Source organism: Pseudochaenichthys georgianus, chromosome 9 (assembly GCF_902827115.2).
Source record: "Pseudochaenichthys georgianus chromosome 9, fPseGeo1.2, whole genome shotgun sequence".
NCBI lineage: Eukaryota > Metazoa > Chordata > Actinopteri > Perciformes > Channichthyidae > Pseudochaenichthys > Pseudochaenichthys georgianus.
Window position 1 is genome coordinate 40,970,891 of NC_047511.1, and position 26,238 is coordinate 40,997,128.

Sequence of the window (26,238 nt, forward strand, 5' to 3'; positions counted from 1 at the left end):
TAGACCAAGTAAGTATATAGGCTTGGTGCATACCACTTATACACACACACACACACACACACACACACACACACACACACACACACACACACACACACACACACACACACACACACACACACACACACACACACACACACACACTGAGGTCTGTGACAGAGCAAAGTAGACCCATTGAGTGTGTGTGTTTAGGGAGCTGACCTTGAGCAGCTAGCTACAGTGTTTTTATAGGTGTGTGTGTGTGTGTGTGTGTGTGTGTGTGTGTGTGTGTGTGTGTGTGTGTGTGTGTGTGTGTGTGTGTGTGTGTGTGTGTGTGTGTGTGTGTGTGTGTGTGTGTGTGTGTGTGTCTCGTGCCTCACAGCCCGAGAGGTCTCTGTCTAGTTCACACCAGATGTTGAGAAAGGAAATTCAAGAGGCTCCTTGAAACAGCCCCGCCGTGCTGGAAAGCAGCTGCAGACGCTCTCTGAGTGAAGTGTGAGGAGAACGAGAGAAGGCCTGCTGGAATGGGCTTCAACCGATTATTTGAGAAAATACAAATGAAAAACAAATCACGATTTGCACCATGGCGATAACCAGTCTTCTGTGTGTAGCACACATAGAGGTCTGACCGAAGCCAACGCAGAACAACGGTCCGGCTAACTGAAAGCTAACGAGCTAATGAGTTTATGTCCTCATGGTTGAATGCAATTATCTCAAAGGTGCCATGTTATGCTTCTTTCCGGTTTCCTTTCGTGTGTGATCGTGATTTCTGTGCATGTACATGGTCTGTAAACGTCTCCCTTCTAGAGGGAGTTTTTCTTCCACATTGAACTCCTTTATTTTAATCTGGAACATTGACGTCACTATGCAACACTCGCACTTCTATTGGCTCGCGCTCCAACACATTGTACGTGATAGGCTGAGGGGCGGGACATCTCTAAGCGGTTTGACCAATCACAACAGAGCCGGCCAGCTAACCAATCGGAGCAGACTGGGCTCTGGTTCCAGACAGAGGGTGAAAAGAGGCAGTATGAGAATAATAAAGAGCTTTTTGAACATTGAAGCATGGAGACATGTCCCAGTAGAGACACTACATACTGATATGACCCTGCACATCAGCAGAATAGGGCCCCTTTAAGTAACACTGGATAAAATCATCAGAAATGAAATGTATTGTAATGCTTTTTGTTTTTAATGCACCCATTTGGGACTACGGCACAGGGGTTAAACATTTTGGACAAGATACTTTACCCTAAATGGGTCCCATAGGCACGTATATGGTATTTCATTATGTAAGCCACTTGGAATGAAAGTATCAGCTACATGTACTTTAATGTAATACAACAGAAATACACATTGTACAGGATAGTTTCCCCCCCCATTACATGTCCCCTTCAAAGCTGTCGAGCACACGCAGCAAGTCTGGGGTGTTCTTACTTTCCGCATTCCCTCGCTTTGAACAGTGACACTGTCAACATAGCTTTAAGCTGCTCAGACTCTTCAAAGTGCTGACTGGCTCTTATTGCTGTGTCACAGCAGATCACATCCGCTCTCCGTGGATCCTTTACACCGAGCATATACAGTAACTCCCTGAATACGTGCTGTGTAAGTGAATGGAGATGCAGTGTTGTGGTTGTTTGAATGTAAAATACCCTGAAGGGGGGGGGGGTGTGTTTATTTGGCAACAGCTGGCTCAGCAAGAAAGCCTCAGCCTGAGGTTCAACACAAAACACCTGTGAACTTTACTTCTGCTCCCTGACCTTAAGGAACCGGGCATTCTGCACAACAACACTTAAGGTAGCTTAGCATTACCCCGCATGCATGTGTGAAGAGGACAACGTGTTAAAAGTGTGGCTCTGTTGAAGACCTCAAACTGTGACGCAAGGGACACCGGTAAGATGTAATCACCCTCCGTCTCAGCGCACTCGTGTCTTCGTCTTTATCTTTTAACTGCCACTTATGTCGTGTCAGCAAATGTTGAATCTATATTTCTCCTCCTCACACACTGGCCCACTAACCCACCTAACAGCCCCCCCCCCCCCCCCATGTGACCTGCTTCTTACAACTGGCTGTCCCGTGTGCTTCCTTCAGCACATAAATAACACACGCACTTGAACCGAGCTGCGGCACGTGAGGAGACTGAAGATGCCTGCACATACTACATAGTGAAACACAAGGGAACGATGACATTGAATGGCTCTGAAGTACGCACTTCCAGGAACACTACTCAATTCGAAGCAGTAATCATTTGACCGAGTGAGAAAATGTTATTTGCTTAGGTAAAAGAAATAGTTCCGATTTGAATGAGGAGAGGCGGTGTGATTGACAGTGGAAAGGATTGAAGTTGCATCGTAGGGAGGCATTAGCTTCAGTGAGAACATTATGAAAGGGTTGAATGATAATATTGTATTTCACTTTTAGCTTTATCTCTCCCTGAACAAAGGCATAAGAGGAAACACCCAGGGTGCAGGCTGTGGCTGGAACCAGCTAGATCAGACCGGTAGCTGTTAGAGAGAAGGGGGAGGTGAAGCAGGAGGAAGAGGAGGAGGAGGGGGACATGAGATGAAGGGTGGAGCAGAGGATGGAGAGGGAGCTGGGGGTATGGAGTGAAGAGGAGGGGGTAAGGGAGGCTGTTGGAGAGGAGAAGTGGAGGTTAAGTGTTTTTAGGCACACGTGTGGATGGATAGTTTGGCAGGCAGCTCAGGCCCGTTTCCCTCAGTGATCTCAGTGATGTAATGCATCAGGCAGGGGCTATTTTTAGCATCACTGATACACTTAGCTACACTAGCATCAGGGCTATTGATCAGCAGCACGGCTCAAAGGGAGGATGAGCCTACACCGTAGCTGCAGAGATGTATTGTGTTTCCTGTGTGCAGCATTGTCTCTTTTGATAGGACTTGCACAGTGTTGTAGTTTTATGATAAAGCTAACTTCTTCTTTGTTTTACTGTGTTTTTGTCTCGTTGTCTATTAATTGTTTCATTTGGCACGAAGCCGGTTTCCTCTCAGCTTCGTTATCGTTAGCTAATGTTTTTTTTTTAAAACATGCTTATCGTGTCAAACTTCAATCTTGTCTAAAAATAAGTCGAGGCATTCCCAAGGCAGCCGTAGATCTGAAACAAAAACAACAACAACACTAAACTGAGAGTCTCCATGGCCATAAAGCAATGAGGAGCTCTGTGATTGGACGTTTAGCCTCGGAGATGGACCAATCGTTCAGGCTTGAAGACTTTGACCTCATGACAAGGCCACAAGAAATGAAGAGCCACTTTGTTTTGTACTTTTGTAATCTCGAGAGCTTTTCATGGGCAATTAATTTGAAATAGCTTTATTGGCATGAGCCCACTGACACTACACATGCTTTCATATACAGTTGGATGAAATGGTTGTGTTTTACATTTTCAACAAAAGCAGAATTCACTTCACAAAGTACTTTTTGGAACATGAACTAAAAAGGGTTACTCAAACAGAATTGATATAGCTGACATATTGATTACTGTGCAGGATATAATATATGCATATAATACACCATGAAAAAGAGCGGGAAGCGATGTGAGGCCTGCCGTACAGTAAGTCAGATGTTCTCATGTTCTCTCAAGCCGAGACAAACTTTTCTGTGAGAATGCAGCTCTCTTTCATTTCCTCCAGTATGACTCTTTATCGAAGTTTTTTCGTTAACTGATTTAAATGGAGTAATAATTGTGTCTCGTAATTGCGGCACTTTGGTAAAACAGGAACCTCAGAAGCTGGAAAACAGACACATGACACACGCCACACTGTCATGACTAGGGGTCCTGCAGCACCAGCCAGTCTCTGCTCCGGATAAGTCTGTAGCCCCCGGGGGTCTAGACAGGTCGACTCCTGGTGTCCTACACAAAGGAGAAGGAGGCCTGGGGACAAAGGGTGCAGCGTTAGATCGGTCTCTGATAAGCGCCACACCTGTACCCTCCCCACCTTGCTAACCTAGGCCTGCGGCAGGTCATTATTACTGCAGTGCTGACATGTAGCTGTGTTATATTAACAAGGACCACAGTTATGACCTCCATTGCTACTAGGCTAATCCCAGCCCTGACAGCCCTAACCAAAGGCTAATTTATTGTCTCTTACATGTGTATAGTGTTATTAGCTCTAGGGAGGATCCTCCCTTCTCCCTTACACTCATTTCAGAAAATAAATAGTTTTTTTCGATTTTAGCATCCATGTTATGCTTTATACTTAGTTTCGCACGATTTATTTCTCCTATATTCTAGTGCTTCATTTGAAGGCCTACATTTAATGTTGAAGATGTCCGCCTCGATATACAGAACTTAACATGTTGTGTATTTGCATGCTTGTCTCTAGCCTTCCTTGACAGTCGGAGTGTTTCTGAACGGCACAGTTCTTGGCGACAGCAGCGTAGCGTGTCTGTTTACAGAACACTTGATGGCCCGGTTCAATTGAAACCTCGTTGGACCTTCACTTCAAAGAGTCTGTGTCCGTGTGTTCATCCTCCAGCCTCCACTCTAATGTCCCATGAAAGAAATGAAGCCATGTAGAAATCCTAACAGATTATGTCCCTGTCTTTCTATGTTAGCAATATGTCACGAGGTGTGATATATTAGCCAGATAGCAGTTAGCAGCAACAACAGAGTATTGGCCACCAAAGCAATTCAAAGTTGTCTTGTGTTCCTGTCAGAGCTTGTGTGTGTGACATCTTATTTTAGGGACCTGTTGGATCATGTACCTGCTGTCTGCCCTTGACCTGTGATCGGGTTTATTCACACACCGCTGCACTCAAATGCGCTTTCCAGCCCTTGGCCCTCCTTTCTGTTCGAGGCCATTTCTCTGCCGTTGTTATGTCATTGTTTCACCACAGCAAGGGACAAAGATGTACCATGTTAAGACAAAGAGTTTAAGACACAACCTAATATAATTGACATCTAGCCTGATGTCCTTGCAAAGGGATGAGCAGAGACAGTGATTGGCTGCGACTGTGAGTAGCACCGAATACAACCATTGGTCTATTTTCCCACTTCTAAACTGACCTCCTATACCTATATATCTTTCTGTTTTTCAATCGGATGTTTCGGGGCTGCTTGGTTTTAGCAACAGTCCTTGTTAATATACAAAACTTTACAACTAAATGTACCGTTTTCTAAACTAGACACAGGGACATTTGATCTTTACAAGTTACATCTGTATGACGATATTAACTGTGTGTCCTGTGTTGCGCAGTTTATTCGTAAATGTTTGCATAGAACTGTAAACAGGGTTTTTAAATGCAGACAGTGTTGTACATGACGGGGCAGGCTGTTCGGTCAGGACCGATGCAGACTTCCTGTCGGTGGGTTAAATACTGGTTTGTTTTCGATGGCACTTAATGTGGCGGACCCTCCAAGCGAACACACACACGGAGTGGGACGGGAGTAGGGATCGGTTTGGAAACGGCCCTCTGTGTGCCCTCGGTGCACACAGCCACACAAAATGCATCGCCACCCTTTTTGTGCGCGCCACACTTGACTCTGCCACTCGCTTGATTTAACAAAATTGAACCCACATGCCTGTTTGCACTGCATGTTTGCTTATGATTATGTGACCAGCGTCCTGCCGTTTATTTAGCATTTCTCGCTCGGTCCCCCCCCCATTGTTTTGCTTTCGGGAGCATCGACGGTGTGTCACACTGTGCCTTTGGCCGAATGAGTAAACTGGCTGCCAAAAACACACAACCCCGCCCGCACAATCTTTGTTCCCATAAGCTACCTGAACAGCTTCTGCGCTCCGGCACGATTCCAGGCAGCGCAGGCACGAGTTTCCTTCCTGTGCCATCCCTCCCACTCACTGCATGCAGCGCTGGGAGCACGGATGGGAAGCTGACTCATTCTTTTTTTTTTTTTTTTAACGACCCTGACTTTCCCCCCTTGCTCAACAGGGGGGTGCAGACCTGGTTAGTAAGAGGTGGAACGTCCGGGTTTTCCCCAGTGGAAGTGTACAAAGAGGAAGGGAAAAATACATTGGTTACGTTGACATCCCACCACTCAAACATGTTCGGTGTGGCCTCAACACCAATCAAGTCAAACAAAGTTAAGTGTGCGTCTTGCGTAAATGTGGAAAACCCTGATTATTCAACAGGAAGAACTGGTTAGTAACTGATGGAAACCCCGGGAATGGGTCTTCAGGTTTTCCCCTGATGGGCTTTCTAATGTGTGATAAAAGACATGACGCAACACAAAGAGGATGGGAGAGAGGCATCTGAGGTCAGACTATGTTGAAATCCCCCCTCTAACAGGGTGTCAAGGGCGTCGTCTATTCGAAAGGGTATGCCATTATTTATTTGGAGTAACCTCAACCCCAGTGAAGTCAAATAAGTACAAGGTGTGTGCGCCTGTATCTGAGTGAGGCAAACATGTGATGTCACTGCTCAATGTGCCTGTTTACCTGGTTACTATAGAGACTGTGTATCTACGCAAACCAGCCGGTGCCAGCTGTATACAATAGCTTGTTTTGGATATATAAAGTGCTCAACTTGTCTGTCCTCAGAATCATATGCTTGAACTCAACATGACTGTTGAGGAAGCACACATAATTACTGTGTGTTGTGTCGGTAAGAAGGCTCTGTTTAGATGCTGCCAGACTGGTCTGTGTCGTAGTTGTCACGCACTACACCTTGTCTCCACTCCCTTAACTGACTACCTGTGGCTGCCAGAATCCACTTCAAGACACAAGTGTACTGGCCCACTGTGCTCTGAAGGGATCTGGTCCTTCTTAAATCCAGTACATGCACTTTAACACTTTCATTTCCCTCTGCATCGGACAATTATCTCACTCGCTGCAAGAGGGACCCGTAGCCTTTAAGAAAAACACGCATGTTACCCCTTCCCCAAAATGATGAGTCACTGAGAATGTAGACTGTAAACACACCTGTTCACCTCGGCCAATGAAAAGAAAAGAAACTGCACCGACTGAGAGCTAATGTACCCGCAGTCTTCTTTCTTTTCTTAGGTGTTATCCTCAATGTTGAGTGCACTTATTCTAAATCGCTTTATACCAAATTGAAATGAAATGTAATATATGTTGCTCAAGAATCTCAACAAAGTATAGTTGGTGTTCTGACCTCATCTCGGTCTGCCCCTGGCTGCTAAGGGAAATTAATATAATCGAGGTGACCAAGTTTTCATCCTTCTCATATCCTCTCTCCTCTATTCACCCTCTTCCTGCTCCATGGCACTGGCCTCAGGCTGCGTTATGTAACTCGGCAGACCTGAGGGTAATGAAGCTCTCAGCTGGGCAGCAGGTTGAATATATTCTGCTGCCCTCATGGCTTTACACAGCCCTGCCTCCAATGTTACTAATTCAATTCTGGCCCTGATATGATCCCTCCTTCGAATAACTTCTCCATCCCTGTGTGTTTTATTTCTGCAGTGATTGTTGCCCTTTATTCAGTTATTTGGAGTCCTACACCCACACTTTTGTACCAATCTGTGTGCATGTGGGATGGTTGGAAACATATTTGTCAGAGTTGTTTATGTATTATGTGTCCTCCTGCCTGCATAGCTTGCTGCAAGGTGATGTAACGGGTCTGCAGGATAGGATGTCTGCTTGGGAGGAGGGCCGTCTGAGTCCTGCTGTCTCCTTTTTAAAATGTATGGGCTATAACACAAGCAATAAATCGCCTCCTGCGCAATATGACCCGCTGACACTGCAGAGAGGACTGCACCTGTGTGTCTGTGTGAGCCAGCATGTCACCGTGTCCTCCTAACAGAGCAAATTGTCAGTCATTGCAATGTTTGATATGCTAATGGCTGAAAGGCTGATTTACACACAATGTAAGCTGATTCTGAAGTTGTCTTTTTCTCCGTTTCTCCTCAGATCTGTTTCCCTGGTGTCAGCTTTCCGTGGCCGGATGTTTTCAGAGGACAGCTGTGCTGCTCTGGCACTCTTCTCTCACTATTTCCACCTCAGTCAGTTCTTTTGGATGCTCATACAGGTAACGGCAGGCTAACCAGCAAGACACCATTTACTTTACATTGCAACTTAAAAACGTACATACATAGGAAATAGGAACCCCTATTGTAAAATGTAACGACAAATCAAATCAAATCAAATCTCTAGAATTGAAGAAAGTAAGTAAGTAAGTAAAACTTTATTTATATAGCACCCACAGGACACAATTCACAGTACAACTATAACATGTAGAATAAAAGGCATAAAACGGCAGCAGGTAATACATAGGATAAAACATACGACAAAACACCAATAATAAAAAAAAAAAAAAGAAGAAGACAGCTACTAACTCACCTCCTCCAACGACCCAAAGGCCTGTCGGAAGAGGTGGGTCTTTAACCGCCCCTTAAAAATCTCTATTGAGGCCGAGGTTTTTATTATTTGGGGGAGTTTGTTCCAAAGCCTTGGGGCCACCGCCTCAAAGGCACGGGCACCCTTAGTCTTTAGCCTGGTTCGGGGCACCCTTAGGAGGCCTTGCTCAGAGGACCTCAGGGCCCGGGTTGTGATGTGCGGGTGGATCAGGTCATTGATGTAGGCTGGGGCTTGGCCATGGACAGCTCTATATGTGAAGACCAGTACTTTGAAAGTCATCTATTATACAGAAACAATGAAAGCTATAGAAAACACCTAAGATTAACATATACCCTAAAACGTATCTAATTTATCCCTAAATGGTCCCAAAACATCTACACATGGGGTTCATATTGGTAACAAATAATCAACAGAGATATACTGTAGGACAGAGGGAACATAATTGTACGAATTAAATGCATTTCAGAGAATATTAAACCTCCGATTAGTGTATTCAAGCTCTGACGTTATTGGGTTAAAAACGGCTGCCTTTAGTTTTTTTCTCAGACGGACAAAGATAAAGATATTTATAAAGTTTCCTCAATCTGATACCATACCTGTGGACGTCTGAAAACCATACTAGAGCTGGTACATTTTACATAAGATGCTTTCCGTGGTATCATATGTCAGGTGATATGGTCAGGTGACATATAGGTTACCCATTGTTGCTGTAATTGTTGCCATTCAGCTAGATATAGATGACACGCTGTTTTCCTAATGTTAGCAGCGATATGTTCCCTGTTTCTATTATGTCTCTCCAGTCTGCAAGCTTTAACAATCAATCTATTTACTAGGCCTTCAACCAGACAAAGGAGCAACGTGTTGAGCAGAAACTCAAGAGGGTCAAGAAAGTCAGTCTGTCCTTAAAGGATGCAGTACAGCATATGAACCTCATAGCATATTATTCTACTGTGCACTTCAATATGTTTCCATTTTCTTCCCAAAACTGTATTCTTCACTGGCGTTACTTGTAGTCATTCCCAGTCCTTCCCTTGTTGTGTTCATTTAAATATCACTAATTGAAGTGCACTTGTAAGTGAAGTCTCACCCCTTACACCTGCTCATTGTCCTCATGACTTGGCATAGACTGTGTTTTTTACATAATAACTAGTGAGACTTCATTCCTCCACCATCTAGACTCAGACAGCTTTTGAGTAAGGGGAGTGAGTCGAGGTACCAGACTGCTGCATGACATGATCTTTGACCCTAGACTGCTGCTACTTAGTAACACCTCCCCCTCGCAGCTCCTAAGCCCCCTGTTTTTTTACCATCTGCCCCCTATTTCTTTAGTTTGTGACATAACGGCGAAGAACAAAGGCCGGCGGGCAAAGTCCCAGCTTAACATGAACAAGTTATTAGTGGCGTGGTTTATGCGATCAGAGACTGACTTCAAACATTTGCCACGGATCATTAAACTACTGCTTCAACAACAAATTCCACCCCTATTTTCTATTTGTTGTTTTATATACGTCCCACAAAGAGTACATCTCGTCAAAGCCAAAACTTTAGAAAGACTAAACATGATTGTGTACCTGCTTTTAGATCACAGTGGTAAAACAAATTCATTTCCTAAATATAATACTTTTTTTTTAGTTTATTTGATTAGGATTTAAAACACTTAAAAAATATAACCTCGTTAAAAACAGATTCAAAGTGGCCCTATTATGCTTATTTTCATTTTATTTTTCTCATACTGCCTGTGCTGCAGCACCTCTTTTCACCCTCTGTCTGAAACCAGGGCCCAGTCTGCTCTGATCGGTTGCCGGCTCTGTTGTGATTGGTCAACCGCTTAGAGATGTCCCAAACCTTAGCCTATCACGTACAATGTGTTGGAGCGCTAGCTAATAGAAGCATGAGTGTTACACAGTGATGTCACTATGTTACAGAAGTAAAAAAGGATTCCAATTGAGGCGTTTCAGGCAGGGGGGGTTTGTGTGTGAGAGAATCTCCCTCTCTCCCATGTTAGCCTTTGCAGACCATTTACATGCACAACAACCTGTAGAAGACACTACAGGAAAGGGACAACTCAAAAAAGTATAAAACAGCCCCTTTAATAGAGGTTGGACCACCATGACATGCTGCCTAAGGAAGAGTAAGAAATTACATTTTAAATATGATCCGCTGACCTTAACTAAGCTGCAACTTTTCTTATATTTTATTGCCTTTTTTATATTATCAGCGTGTGACTTACATATTCTTTTACAACTGACTGCACACCAGCTTCCCTTCACTGGGTGTCGGCTGAACATGCTGTGAAAACTGTAATGTAAACTCACGGCCAAATAGATAGTCTAACCCATTGTCGTCATAACTCAAAATCCCTTAAAACTGTTGTTCCGTGTCCAACAATAAATCAGATAACAAGAGTGTATACGAGTCATTTAGGCTGGCTTTAAGTGGGTTCTACCACATTAACAAAGGACACGCAATTCACCAGTAATTGTATTTAATGTACCAGACCACGTGTACAGAGGAAGGCTGTCCCCAATTACACTCTCCCCCTCTTGCGTAAGTCACTGTGTTTTGTTGCATCAACCCCTCATTCTTAGCCGATGTGTGACGTTTTGTAAGGGAACATAATCATTGTTTATGTAGTGGATATAATCTCCCCCGGCACATACTTTACTATAGGTCGAGTATTATAGGATTAGCCCTTTTTTTTCATATCTGATTGTTTACCAGACGACCTGTGAGACGTCTTAAGGGATTAACGCTCAGACCTCATGTGGCCTTTTGAAGTGTTCCAATTTGAGTGACGAGAATTGGTCGTGAGATGAAATAGGTTTTGACGTAAAAAGCAAGTTTGGAAACACATGGTTGTAGTTAGAAGAGCTGATACCATCTGGTGGAGAAAACATCAACTGTGGACTCACCCCAGAAGGGGTTTCAAACAGGGAGAAAAGGTTCTGCTTTCGGGAGAGATTTTTAGATTTGTATTCATACACATGACTTGTAACTTTCTCATAAATTGCCAAAACCTCCAAGGCCATTTCTTAAAGGGGCCCTATGCTCATGTTCGGTTCATATTTGTGTTTTTCTGCTTGTTACTGTGACATGTTTACACGATTTAATGTTCACAAAGTAAGCAAAATAAACCCCTGCTCTGGAGGGAGTGGCCTTGGGATTTTAGCTTTTGCACGACCATTAAATGCACACAACAACCTACACTATACAGTCTAACACACTACAGGAAAGGTTAAACCTCACAAAAGCACCTTAGGGCCCCTTTAATGGATAGCAACTATGGAATTGGCTTCAAGGTGAGCCTGAAACCTGCACAGGACTCTTTTTTCCTGTGGTAACATTGTGGAGAAAACCAGTCATGTAGTATTTATAGTATGAGGTGTTTGTTGAATGTTAGGGACACTGCCCAGGGACCTCCAGATGAAAATGTGCCAATAAGTAAATCTATAATAAAGCATCTCTATACACACAACAAAAAACGACATTAACTGACAATGAAAAATGTTGCTGCCTCTCTGCTTTGGTTGATTGTGTGACTTTAAGACATTTCTGTCCTCATCAACGTCTCAGTATCGACCCCACTGATGCCTCGCAGCTCATTTCTCTCCCCCTATAAGGTAGCTGCTTTCCACTAAGTAGCTGATATGAGTTGGCGCCAGCCAACCCATCTCAGACCACGAAGAAGACTGTTAAATCAATAACTGCAGTGTGTGTGTGTGTGTGTGTGTGTGTGTCGTGTGTTGTGTGTGTGTGTGTGTGTGTGTGTGTGTGGTTGTGTGTGTGGTGTGTTGTGTGTGTGTGTGTGTGTGTGTGTGTGTGTGTGTGTGTGTGTGTGTGTGTGTGTGTGTGTGTGTGTGTGTGTGTGTGTGTGTGTGTGTGTGTGTGTGTGTGTGGTGTGTGTGTGTGTGTGTGTGTGTTTTGCATGCAATAGTTGGACAGAGGAATATGTGCTGGCAAAATGCCAAAAAAACGCCAATAACTGAATTACTAGACTGCTTTTCCTGAACTTCAGAGGCAGCTTATTGAGAGACTGCATAATATTACATAACAACACTGTAGTGAAAGACCTGCTAAAGTCAGAAAGCACATCGATCTGTAGGCCAGTCATTTAGATTTGTAACACATTGCTTTATTATTTAGTAGGTGAGGGGTTCACAGGCAACAGCTGAGTTACCCGTAATCCATTAGCTGTACCTATAGGGAGAGTCAGTTCTTGAGTCTGACCAATATCAGTGTAGTGTAGCTGCATTATGAACCTGAGTGTGTGTATTCTTGTGTTGTGTGCACTCACATACATGTTTCTTTTATCATCCGTTATACACACATGGGTTATGTATTAGAGACAGAGGTTATCTGAGAGGAGGCGGGGGGGGGGGGGTCCAGCGTCCCTTAACCTCATTACATAGTTTGCACCACAGCGGAGCCAGACAGATGGACAGTCACTCACATCATCAGCTGTTCATTAGCTGTTGCAATAAATGGGTATTACTCTGAACAAATAAGCAATTGTTTAGAAGATAGAGCCTACTTGTTCCCTATATAAATTCAAGTTGGATCTCTATAAAAGTATTTTCATGAGGCTAGCTGCAGTAAAGGACATCAATCATCCGCAGATCAATAATAGAGAGCTACTTTGTTTTTGCCCTTGAGCCTAACTTGAACATCTTTGTTCTTTGCTCTTCACCACTGCAGCCTTTTGACATTTTCTGAGGATATGTAATTGTCTGCTGACACAGTAATAAGACATTGTGTTGCAACCAACAGGTGTTTCAGATAAGCTGCTTATGTAACAATGCGGGGCTCAGTGCATCACATGGATGAGACAATCAAAGCCTGCTAAATTACCAAGCAAATATAGCTATTGTGGGTGTAATAACACTGTGGATATGTGTGTCTTTCTGCACAATAAAGACCAAATGTCCTCCTCGTGATTACTGAGAAATATTATCCCATCATAAAAATGTTAAAAATGCTGCACTCAGAGTGACTCCCTCACACTGGCATTTTGGTTTTGATATAGAGTTATACAGACTTAAGAAAAAAGATTTTAAGAACGTACTGAAAGAGATTGTTTATAGATTTTTCTCCAACGCTCTGCCCCTTTCAAAATACTGGGAGAAATTAGATAACCGGCTAAATTGTTGTTGTTTTGTTGCCAATTACAAAAAAACTTTAAAAATAAGCGTCTACACCTCAGAAAAGGGAAAGCAAATTCAACAATTACTTAATGTCATCATGGACAAATATTTGTTACAGTATGTAGAGTACATATGCAATTATCTGTATGATGGAGCATTTCCTATTGTTTTCATCCTTTTCTTTGTTCTTTAATATTATTTTTTGCCTTTTTGGAAGAAATTAATTTAAGTAATATCTTGAAATATTGATCGTAGTGTATTATCAATTCAACCCTCCTATTGTCTTCGTTTCTCCACCCCCCTTACTTTGGTGTTCACGGTCCTGTTTTAAATGCTATTACATTAACACAAAAACCATTAATCATCACCACATTTATTTAAACACCCTATCAAACTGTACATATTGTATCAGACTACTGATATACATGAAACACTGCAGTAAATATACAAAGAATAGACACTAAACATGTATTGTTGTGCCAGGTGTGATTCACATGGGGGGATTGGGCACATAAGGGGGGGGCCACATCTAGAGTGTGTGGGTGTGGGTGTGTTGTGTGTGGTGTGTGTGTGTGTGTGTGGTGTGTGTGTTTGTGTAGTGTGTGGTGTGTGTGTGTGTTGGTGTGTGTGTGTGTGTGTGTGTGTGTGTGTGTGTGTGTGTGTGTGTGTGTGTGTGTGTGTGTGTGTGTGTGTGTGTGTGTGTGTGTGTGGACTAGCATTACTATACTTGTGGGGACCTAATCTGTTTACATAGTCACGTGTGGGGACTCTCCTCCCTTATGGGGACAAATTGGAGGTCCCCATGAGGGGGATCATTAATTTTAGGGTGAAGACTTGGTTAGGTTTAGGGTTATGGTTAGGGTAAGGTTAAGGTTAAGGGTATGGGTTAGGGTTAGGCATGTGTTGGTTATGGTTAAGGTTAGGATAAGTCTCTAGGAAATGCATGTAAGTCAATGTAATGTCCCCTGAAGTAATGTATACATGGTGTGTTGTGTGTGTGTGTGTGTGTGTGTGTGTGTGTGTGTGTGTGTGGTGTGTGTGTGTGTGTGTGTGTGTGTGTGTGTGTGTGTGTGTGTGTGTGTGTGTGTGTGTGGTGTGTGTGTGTGTGTGTGTGTGTGTGTGTGTGTGTTTGTGTGTGTGTGTTTGTGTGTGTGTGTGTGTGTGTGTTGTGTGTGTACTTCTTCTCTCTGTTCAAGTAAAAGTCCTGCATTCAAAATGTCGTATAGTAAATATGATATATCGCGTGTTGCTGGATTATCGCCACTGAGCCATTAAAGTGTAAATCCTCTTCAATGTGCAGCTTGTGAAGGAAGAGCTCATTTGAATGACGTGTTTACTGCCTACTACTAAATCCTTTTCTTTATGGCGGTCATTTTTGACCGGAACACCATGAGTGTTACAAAGTTGGCTAAATCATGCAAAATTCAATGAAAGTGGTGATCAGCAATTTGATATGTTCAAATGTCTACTGTGAAGGATATCATAAAGCCTTAATGCAATCGAATGTAAAACAACAAAATTATGATTGATGAAAGTAGTAAATCGGTCAGATTTGACCCGAAGACAACAGGAGGGTTAAACCCATACAAAATGAAATTATACAACAAAATGAAAGATACATATGATATTGTTGGCACAATTAGCTTTTCATTAGCAGCCCCCCATTTTAAATGTTGTTTTAGTCTTTATTATGTACCTACCTTTATATTGTTTTATTTATTTTATAGGTCTTAATCTTTTTTTTTTTTGTAGCCTACCTATATGTTCACTTTGTTTTATGGGGTTTTATATTTTTGTATTGTTGCATCGACTCAATTGTCTTGTCTGTCAGAGAGTAACCATCATTTATTTTATTAGTATCATACATGTGACATCCTTGTGTCGATTAACCTGATAAAATGTTATATTTTGCTGCATGTACCTTTTAAAGTTCTTAACAGACCACAACATATTACTAGACCGACTAGAAAACTGGGTGGGACTTTCGGAAACAGTTCTAAATTGGTTTGAATCCTACTTAAAGGACAGAAAAAACGTTGTTTCTATAGGTAAATACACATCTGAGTTGACAAATATGACATGTGGGGTACCTCAAGGCTCCATCTTGGGGCCTCTTCTCTTTAAAATCTACATGCTACCACTGGCTCAGATAATGAAAAACAACAAAATAAGATACCATAGCTATGCGGATGAAATACAAATGTACATAAAAATTTCACCAGGAGACTATGCTCCTCCAATTGAAACACTGAGTAAGTGCATTGGACAAATCAATGACTGGATGTGTCAGAACTTTCTCCAATTAAACAAAGATAAAACCGAGGTAATGGTTTTTGGAGCCAAGGCAGAATGTATAAAAGTTAGCGCTGAGCTTCAGTCTGCAATGTTCAAAACAACAGATAAAGCCAGAAGTCTAGGTGTAGTCATGGACTCTGACCTGAGTTTCAACAGTCACATTAAAACAGTTACTAAATCAGCCTACTATCACCTAAAGAACATATCTAGGATTAAAAGACTAATGTCACAGCAGGATTTGGAAAAACGTGTCCATGCTTTTATCTTCAGTAGACTGGACTACTGTAATGGTGTCTTCATAGGTCTCACTAAAACATCTATTAGAAAGCTGCAGCTGATTCAGAACGCCGCTGCTTGAGTCCTCACTGACACTAAGAAAGTGGATCACATCACTCCTGTTCTGAAGTCTTTACACTGGCTTCCTATGTGTCAAAGAATAGATTTCAAAATACTGCTGCTGGTTTATAAAGCACTGAATGGTTTAGGCCCAAAATACATTTCTGACCTCCTGCTAAACTATGAACCATCCAGATCTCTCAGGCCTTCAGGGACTGGTCAGCTTTCTGTCCCCAGAGTCAGAACTAAACATGGAGAAGCAGCGTTCTGTTATTATGCTCCAAATATCTGGAACAAACTCCCAGAAACCTGCAGGTCCGCTGCAACTCTTACTACTTTTAAATCCAGGTGGAAGACTTTTCTTTTTGTGTATCGCTAAACAAGGAAATCACACCTCCACGGAGCTTAGTGCGATTCACAACGTCCCGACTGGTCCCGACCAATCGGAGCACACTGGGCTCACAGGGAGGGAGGGGGGGGGCAAGAGCTGCAACGAGCCGTTTAGTGGAGAGAGTGAAAACACATACTTTACAGAGATGCTGTATGCGAAAGCAATGTGAGTTTGGAAAATTGACTCAAATGCGCTTTCCAGCCCTTGGCCCTCCTTTCTGTTCGAGGCCATTTCTCTGCCGTTGTTATGTCATTGTTTCACCACAGCAAGGGACAAAGATGTACCATGTTAAGACAAAGAGTTTAAGACACAACCTAATATAATTGACATCTAGCCTGATGTCCTTGCAAAGGGATGAGCAGAGACAGTGATTGGCTGCGACTGTGAGTAGCACGAATACAACCATTGGTCTATTTTCCCACTTCTAAACTGACCTCCTATACCTATATATCTTTCTGTTTTTCAATCGGATGTTTCGGGGCTGCTTGGTTTTAGCAACAGTCCTTGTTAATATACAAAACTTTACAACTAAATGTACCGTTTTCTAAACTAGACACAGGGACATTTGATCTTTACAAGTTACATCTGTATGACGATATTAACTGTGTGTCCTGTGTTGCGCAGTTTATTCGTAAATGTTTGCATAGAACTGTAAAACAGGGTTTTTAAATGCAGACAGTGTTGTACATGACGGGGCAGGCTGTTCGGTCAGGACCGATGCAGACTTCCTGTCGGTGGGTTAAATACTGGTTTGTTTTCGATGGCACTTAATGTGGCGGACCCTCCAAGCGAACACACACACGGAGTGGGACGGGAGTAGGGATCGGTTTGGAAAACGAGCCCTCTGTGTGCCCTCGGTGCACACAGCCACACAAAATGCATCGCCACCCTTTTTGTGCGCGCCACACTTGACTCTGCCACTCGCTTGATTTAACAAAATTGGAACCCACATGCCTGTTTGCACTGCATGTTTGCTTATGATATGTGACCAGCGTCCTGCCGTTTATTTAGCATTTCTCGCTCGGTCCCCCCCCCATTGTTTTGCTTTCGGGAGCATCGACGGTGTGTCACACTGTGCCTTTGGCCGAATGAGTAAACTGGCTGCCAAAAACACAACAACCCCGCCCGCACAATCTTTGTTCCCATAAGCTACCTGAACAGCTTCTGCGCTCCGGCACGATTCCAGGCAGCGCAGGCACGAGTTTCCTTCCTGTGCCATCCCTCCCACTCACTGCATGCAGCGCTGGGAGCACGGATGGGAAGCTGACTCATTCTTTTTTTTTTTTTTTTAACGACCCTGACTTTCCCCCCTTGCTCAACAGGGGGGTGCAGACCTGGTTAGTAAGAGGTGGAACGTCCGGGTTTTCCCCAGTGGAAGTGTACAAAGAGGAAGGGAAAAATACATTGGTTACGTTGACATCCCACCACTCAAACATGTTCGGTGTGGCCTCAACACCAATCAAGTCAAACAAAGTTAAGTGTGCGTCTTGCGTAAATGTGGAAAACCCTGATTATTCAACAGGAAGAACTGGTTAGTAACTGATGGAAACCCCCGGGAATGGGTCTTCAGGTTTTCCCCTGATGGGCTTTCTAATGTGTGATAAAAGACATGACGCAACACAAAGAGGATGGGAGAGAGGCATCTGAGGTCAGACTATGTTGAAATCCCCCCTCTAACAGGGTGTCAAGGGCGTCGTCTATTCGAAAGGGTATGCCATTATTTATTTGGAGTAACCTCAACCCCAGTGAAGTCAAATAAGTACAAGGTGTGTGCGCCTGTATCTGAGTGAGGCAAACATGTGATGTCACTGCTCAATGTGCCTGTTTACCTGGTTACTATAGAGACTGTGTATCTACGCAAACCAGCCGGTGCCAGCTGTATACAATAGCTTGTTTTGGATATATAAAGTGCTCAACTTGTCTGTCCTCAGAATCATATGCTTGAACTCAACATGACTGTTGAGGAAGCACACATAATTACTGTGTGTTGTGTCGGTAAGAAGGCTCTGTTTAGATGCTGCCAGACTGGTCTGTGTCGTAGTTGTCACGCACTACACCTTGTCTCCACTCCCTTAACTGACTACCTGTGGCTGCCAGAATCCACTTCAAGACACAAGTGTACTGGCCCACTGTGCTCTGAAGGGATCTGGTCCTTCTTAAATCCAGTACATGCACTTTAACACTTTCATTTCCCTCTGCATCGGACAATTATCTCACTCGCTGCAAGAGGGACCCGTAGCCTTTAAGAAAAACACGCATGTTACCCCTTCCCCAAAATGATGAGTCACTGAGAATGTAGACTGTAAACACACCTGTTCACCTCGGCCAATGAAAAGAAAGAAACTGCACCGACTGAGAGCTAATGTACCCGCAGTCTTCTTTCTTTTCTTAGGTGTTATCCTCAATGTTGAGTGCACTTATTCTAAATCGCTTTATACCAAATTGAAATGAAATGTAATATATGTTGCTCAAGAATCTCAACAAAGTATAGTTGGTGTTCTGACCTCATCTCGGTCTGCCCCTGGCTGCTAAGGGAAATTAATATAATCGAGGTGACCAAGTTTTCATCCTTCTCATATCCTCTCTCCTCTATTCACCCTCTTCCTGCTCCATGGCACTGGCCTCAGGCTGCGTTATGTAACTCGGCAGACCTGAGGGTAATGAAGCTCTCAGCTGGGCAGCAGGTTGAATATATTCTGCTGCCCTCATGGCTTTACACAGCCCTGCCTCCAATGTTACTAATTCAATTCTGGCCCTGATATGATCCCTCCTTCGAATAACTTCTCCATCCCTGTGTGTTTTATTTCTGCAGTGATTGTTGCCCTTTATTCAGTTATTTGGAGTCCTACACCCACACTTTTGTACCAATCTGTGTGCATGTGGGATGGTTGGAAACATATTTGTCAGAGTTGTTTATGTATTATGTGTCCTCCTGCCTGCATAGCTTGCTGCAAGGTGATGTAACGGGTCTGCAGGATAGGATGTCTGCTTGGGAGGAGGGCCGTCTGAGTCCTGCTGTCTCCTTTTTAAAATGTATGGGCTATAACACAAGCAATAAATCGCCTCCTGCGCAATATGACCCGCTGACACTGCAGAGAGGACTGCACCTGTGTGTCTGTGTGAGCCAGCATGTCACCGTGTCCTCCTAACAGAGCAAATTGTCAGTCATTGCAATGTTTGATATGCTAATGGCTGAAAGGCTGATTTACACACAATGTAAGCTGATTCTGAAGTTGTCTTTTTCTCCGTTTCTCCTCAGATCTGTTTCCTGGTGTCAGCTTTCCGTGGCCGGATGTTTTCAGAGGACAGCTGTGCTGCTCTGGCACTCTTCTCTCACTATTTCCACCTCAGTCAGTTCTTTTGGATGCTCATACAGGTAACGGCAGGCTAACCAGCAAGACACCATTTACTTTACATTGCAACTTAAAAACGTACATACATAGGAAATAGGAACCCCTATTGTAAAATGTAACGACAAATCAAATCAAATCAAATCTCTAGAATTGAAGAAAGTAAGTAAGTAAGTAAAACTTTATTTATATAGCACCCACAGGACACAATTCACAGTACAACTATAACATGTAGAATAAAAGGCATAAAACGGCAGCAGGTAATACATAGGATAAAACATACGACAAAACACCAATAATAAAAAAAAAAAAAAAGAAGAAGACAGCTACTAACTCACCTCCTCCAACGACCCAAAGGCCTGTCGGAAGAGGTGGGTCTTTAACCGCCCCTTAAAAATCTCTATTGAGGCCGAGGTTTTTATTATTTGGGGGAGTTTGTTCCAAAGCCTTGGGGCCACCGCCTCAAAGGCACGGGCACCCTTAGTCTTTAGCCTGGTTCGGGGCACCCTTAGGAGGCCTTGCTCAGAGGACCTCAGGGCCCGGGTTGTGATGTGCGGGTGGATCAGGTCATTGATGTAGGCTGGGGCTTGGCCATGGACAGCTCTATATGTGAAGACCAGTACTTTGAAAGTCATCTATTATACAGAAACAATGAAAGCTATAGAAAACACCTAAGATTAACATATACCCTAAAACGTATCTAATTTATCCCTAAATGGTCCCAAAACATCTACACATGGGGTTCATATTGGTAACAAATAATCAACAGAGATATACTGTAGGACAGAGGGAACATAATTGTACGAATTAAATGCATTTCAGAGAATATTAAACCTCCGATTAGTGTATTCAAGCTCTGACGTTATTGGGTTAAAAACGGCTGCCTTTAGTTTTTTTCTCAGACGGACAAAGATAAAGATATTTATAAAGTTTCCTCAATCTGATACCATACCTGTGGACGTCTGAAAACCATACTAGAGCTGGTACATTTTACATAAGATGCTTTTCCGTGGTATCATATGTCAGGTGATATGGTCAGGTGACATATAGGTTACCCATTGTTGCTGTAATTGTTGCCATTCAGCTAGATATAGATGACACGCTGTTTTCCTAATGTTAGCAGCGATATGTTCCCTGTTTCTATTATGTCTCTCCAGTCTGCAAGCTTTAACAATCAATCTATTTACTAGGCCTTCAACCAGACAAAGGAGCAACGTGTTGAGCAGAAACTCAAGAGGGTCAAGAAAGTCAGTCTGTCCTTAAAGGATGCAGTACAGCATATGAACCTCATAGCATATTATTCTACTGTGCACTTCAATATGTTTCCATTTTCTTCCCAAACTGTATTCTTCACTGGCGTTACTTGTAGTCATTCCCAGTCCTTCCCTTGTTGTGTTCATTTAAATATCACTAATTGAAGTGCACTTGTAAGTGAAGTCTCACCCCTTACACCTGCTCATTGTCCTCATGACTTGGCATAGACTGTGTTTTTACATAATAACTAGTGAGACTTCATTCCTCCACCATCTAGACTCAGACAGCTTTTGAGTAAGGGGAGTGAGTCGAGGTACCAGACTGCTGCATGACATGATCTTTGACCCTAGACTGCTGCTACTTAGTAACACCTCCCCCTCGCAGCTCCTAAGCCCCCTGTTTTTTTACCATCTGCCCCCTATTTCTTTAGTTTGTGACATAACGGCGAAGAACAAAGGCCGGCGGGCAAAGTCCCAGCTTAACATGAACAAGTTATTAGTGGCGTGGTTTATGCGATCAGAGACTGACTTCAAAACATTTGCCACGGATCATTAAACTACTGCTTCAACAACAAATTCCACCCCTATTTTCTATTTGTTGTTTTATATACGTCCCACAAAGAGTACATCTCGTCAAAGCCAAAACTTTAGAAAGACTAAACATGATTGTGTACCTGCTTTTAGATCACAGTGGTAAAACAAATTCATTTCCTAAATATAATACTTTTTTTTTAGTTTATTTGATTAGGATTTAAAACACTTAAAAAATATAACCTCGTTAAAAACAGATTCAAAGTGGCCCTATTATGCTTATTTTCATTTTATTTTTCTCATACTGCCTGTGCTGCAGCACCTCTTTTCACCCTCTGTCTGAAACCAGGGCCCAGTCTGCTCTGATCGGTTGCCGGCTCTGTTGTGATTGGTCAACCGCTTAGAGATGTCCCAAACCTTAGCCTATCACGTACAATGTGTTGGAGCGCTAGCTAATAGAAGCATGAGTGTTACACAGTGATGTCACTATGTTACAGAAGTAAAAAAGGATTCCAATTGAGGCGTTTCAGGCAGGGGGGGTTTGTGTGTGAGAGAATCTCCCTCTCTCCCATGTTAGCCTTTGCAGACCATTTACATGCACAACAACCTGTAGAAGACACTACAGGAAAGGGACAACTCAAAAAAGTATAAAACAGCCCCTTTAATAGAGGTTGGACCACCATGACATGCTGCCTAAGGAAGAGTAAGAAATTACATTTTAAATATGATCCGCTGACCTTAACTAAGCTGCAACTTTTCTTATATTTTATTGCCTTTTTTATATTATCAGCGTGTGACTTACATATTCTTTTTACAACTGACTGCACACCAGCTTCCCTTCACTGGGTGTCGGCTGAACATGCTGTGAAAACTGTAATGTAAACTCACGGCCAAATAGATAGTCTAACCCATTGTCGTCATAACTCAAAATCCCTTAAAACTGTTGTTCCGTGTCCAACAATAAATCAGATAACAAGAGTGTATACGAGTCATTTAGGCTGGCTTTAAGTGGGTTCTACCACATTAACAAAGGACACGCAATTCACCAGTAATTGTATTTAATGTACCAGACCAGTGTACAGAGGAAGGCTGTCCCCAATTACACTCTCCCCCTCTTGCGTAAGTCACTGTGTTTTGTTGCATCAACCCTCATTCTTAGCCGATGTGTGACGTTTGTAAGGGAACATAATCATTGTTTATGTAGTGGATATAATCTCCCCCGGCACATACTTTACTATAGGTCGAGTATTATAGGATTAGCCCTTTTTTTCATATCTGATTGTTTACCAGACGACCTGTGAGACGTCTTAAGGGATTAACGCTCAGACCTCATGTGGCTTTTGAAGTGTTCCAATTTGAGTGACGAGAATTGGTCGTGAGATGAAATAGGTTTTGACGTAAAAAGCAAGTTTGGAAACACATGGTTGTAGTTAGAAGAGCTGATACCATCTGGTGGAGAAAACATCAACTGTGACTCACCCCAGAAGGGGTTCAAACAGGGAGAAAAGGTTCTGCTTTCGGGAGAGATTTTTAGATTTGTATTCATACACATGACTTGTAACTTTCTCATAAATTGCCAAAAACCTCCAAGGCCATTTCTTAAAGGGGCCCTATGCTCATGTTCCGGTTCATATTTGTGTTTTCTGCTTGTACTGTGACATGTTTACACGATTTAATGTTCAAAAAGTAAGCAAAATAAACCCCTGCTCTGGAGGGACCTTTGGGATTTTAGCTTTTGCAGACCATTTAAATGCACAACAAACCTACACTATACAGTATAACACACTACAGGAAAGGTAAACCTCACAAAAAGCACATTAGGGCCCCTTTAATGGATAGCAACTATTGGAATTGGCTTCAAGGTGAGCCTGAAACCTGCACAGACTCTTTTTCCTGTGGTACATTTGGAGAAACCAGTCATGTAGTATTTATATGTAGAGTGTTTGTTGAATGTTATGTACCTGCCCAGGGACTCCAGATGAAAATGTGCCAATAAGTAAATCTATAATAAAGCATCTCTATAACAACAACAAAAACGACATTAACTGACAATGAAAATGTTGCTGCCTCTCTGGCTTTGGTTGATGTGTGACTTTAAGACATTTCTGTCCTCATCAACGTCTCAGTATCGACCCCACTGATGCCTCGCAGCTCATTTCTCTCCCCCTATCAGGTAGCTGCTTTCCACTAAGTAGCTGATATGAGTTGGCGCCAGCAACCCATCTCAGACCACGAAGAAGACTTTAAATCAATAACTGCAGTGTGTGTGTGTGTGTGTGTGTGTGTGTGTGTGTGTGTGTGTGTGTGTGTGTGTGTGTGTGTGTGTGTGTGTGTGTGTGTGTGTGTGTGTGTGTGTGTGTGTGTGTGTGTGTGTGTGTGTGTGTGTGTGTGTGTGTGTGTGTGTGTGTGTGTGTGTGTGTGTGTGTGTGTGTGTGTGTGTGTGTGTGTGTGTGTGTGTGTGTGTGTGTGTGTTTTGCATGCAATAGTTGGACAGAGGAATATGTGCTGGCAAAATGCCAAAAAAAACGCCAATAACTGAATTACTAGACTGCTTTTCCTGAACTTCAGAGGCAGCTTATTGAGAGACTGCATAATATTACATAACAACACTGTAGTGAAAGACCTGCTAAAGTCAGAAAGCACATCGATCTGTAGGCCAGTCATTTAGATTTGTAACACATTGCTTTATTATTTAGTAGGTGAGGGGTTCACAGGCAACAGCTGAGTTACCCGTAATCCATTAGCTGTACCTATAGGGAGAGTCAGTTCTTGAGTCTGACCAATATCAGTGTAGTGTAGCTGCATTATGAACCTGAGTGTGTGTATTCTTGTGTTGTGTGCACTCACATACATGTTTCTTTTATCATCCGTTATACAACATGGTTATGTATTAGAGACAGAGGTTATCTGAGAGGAGGCGGGGGGGGGGGGGTCAGCGTCCCTTAACCTCATTACATAGTTGCACCACAGCGGAGCAGACAGATGGACAGTCACTCACATCATCAGCTGTTCATTAGCTGTTGCATAAATGGGTATTACTCTGAACAAAAGAAGCAATTGTTTAGAAGATATAGCCTACTTGTTCCCTATATAAATTCAAGTTGGATCTCTATAAAAGTATTTTCATGAGGCTAGCTGCAGTAAAGGACATCAATCATCCGCAGATCAATAATAGAGAGCTACTTTGTTTTTGCCCTTGAGCCTAACTTGAACATCTTTGTTCTTTGCTCTTCACCACTGCAGCCTTTTGACATTTTCTGAGGATATGTAATTGTCTGCTGACACAGTAATAAGACATTGTGTTGCAACCAACAGGTGTTCAGATAAGCTGCTTATGTAACAATGCGGGGCTCAGTGCATCACATGGATGAGACAATCAAAGCCTGCTAAATTACCAAGCAAATATAGCTATTGTGGGTGTAATAACACTGTGGATATGTGTGTCTTTCTCACAATAAAGACCAAATGTCCTCTCGTGATTACTGAGAAATATTATCCCATCATAAAAATGTTAAAAATGCTGCACTCAGAGTGACTCCCTCACACTGGCATTTTGGTTTTGATATAGAGTTATAAAAGACTTAAGAAAAAAGATTTTAAGAACGTACTGAAAGAGATTGTTTAATAGATTTTTCTCCAACGCTCTGCCCCTTTCAAAATACTGGGAGAATTAGATAACCGGCTAAATTGTTGTTGTTTTGTTGCCAATTTACAAAAAAACTTTAAAAATAAGCGTCTACACCTCAGAAAAGGGAAAGCAAATTCAACAATTACTTAATGTCATCATGGACAAATATTTGTTACAGTATGTAGAGTACAATATGCAATTATCTGTAGATGGAGCATTTCCTATTGTTTTCATCCTTTTCTTTGTTCTTTAATATTATTTTTTGCCTTTTTTGGAAGAAATTAATTTAAGTAATATCTTGAAATATTGATCGTAGTGTATTCAACCCTCCTATTGTCTTCGTTTCCACCCCCCTTACTTTGGTGTTCACGGTCCTGTTTTAAATGCTATTACATTAACACAAAAACCATTAATCATCACCACATTTATTTAACACCCTATCAAACTGTACATATTGTATCAGACTACTGATATACATGAAACACTGCAGTAAATATACAAAGAATAGACACTAAACATGTATTGTGTGTGCCAGGTGTGATTCACATGGGGGGATTGGGCACATAAGGGGGGGGCACATCTAGTGTGTGTGTGTGTGTGTGTGTGTGTGTGTGTGTGTGTGTGTGTGTGTGTGTGTGTGTGTGTGTGTGTGTGTGTGTGTGTGTGTGTGTGTGTGTGTGTGTGTGTGTGTGTGTGTGTGTGTGTGTGTGTGTGTGTGTGTGTGTGTGTGTGTGTGTGTGTGTGTGTGTGTGTGTGTGGACTAGCATTACTATACTTGTGGGGACCTAAATCTGTTTACATAGTCACGTGTGGGGACTCTCCTCCCTTATGGGGACAAATTGGAGGTCCCCATGAGGGGGATCATTAATTTTAGGGTGAAGACTTGGTTAGGTTTAGGGTTATGGTTAGGGTAAGGTTAAGGTTAAGGGTATGGGTTAGGGTTAGGCATGTGTTGGTTATGGTTAAGGTTAGGATAAGTCTCTAGGAAATGCATGTAAGTCAATGTAATGTCCCCTGAAGTAATGTATACATGGTGTGTGTGT

The 26,238-nt window shown here is 42.6% G+C and overlaps 1 protein-coding gene across 1 annotated transcript in view; it reads left to right on the forward strand.

The window, feature by feature from the left end:
- Nucleotides 1-26,238, forward strand: part of adgrv1 (adhesion G protein-coupled receptor V1) — a 167,874-nt gene that overhangs the window by 95,541 nt on the left and 46,095 nt on the right. The window contains exon 89 of the mRNA XM_034092068.1: nt 19,693-19,809. Within this exon, the coding sequence (XP_033947959.1) occupies nt 19,693-19,809 (117 nt within the window). The remainder of the gene's footprint in view (nt 1-19,692; nt 19,810-26,238) is intronic.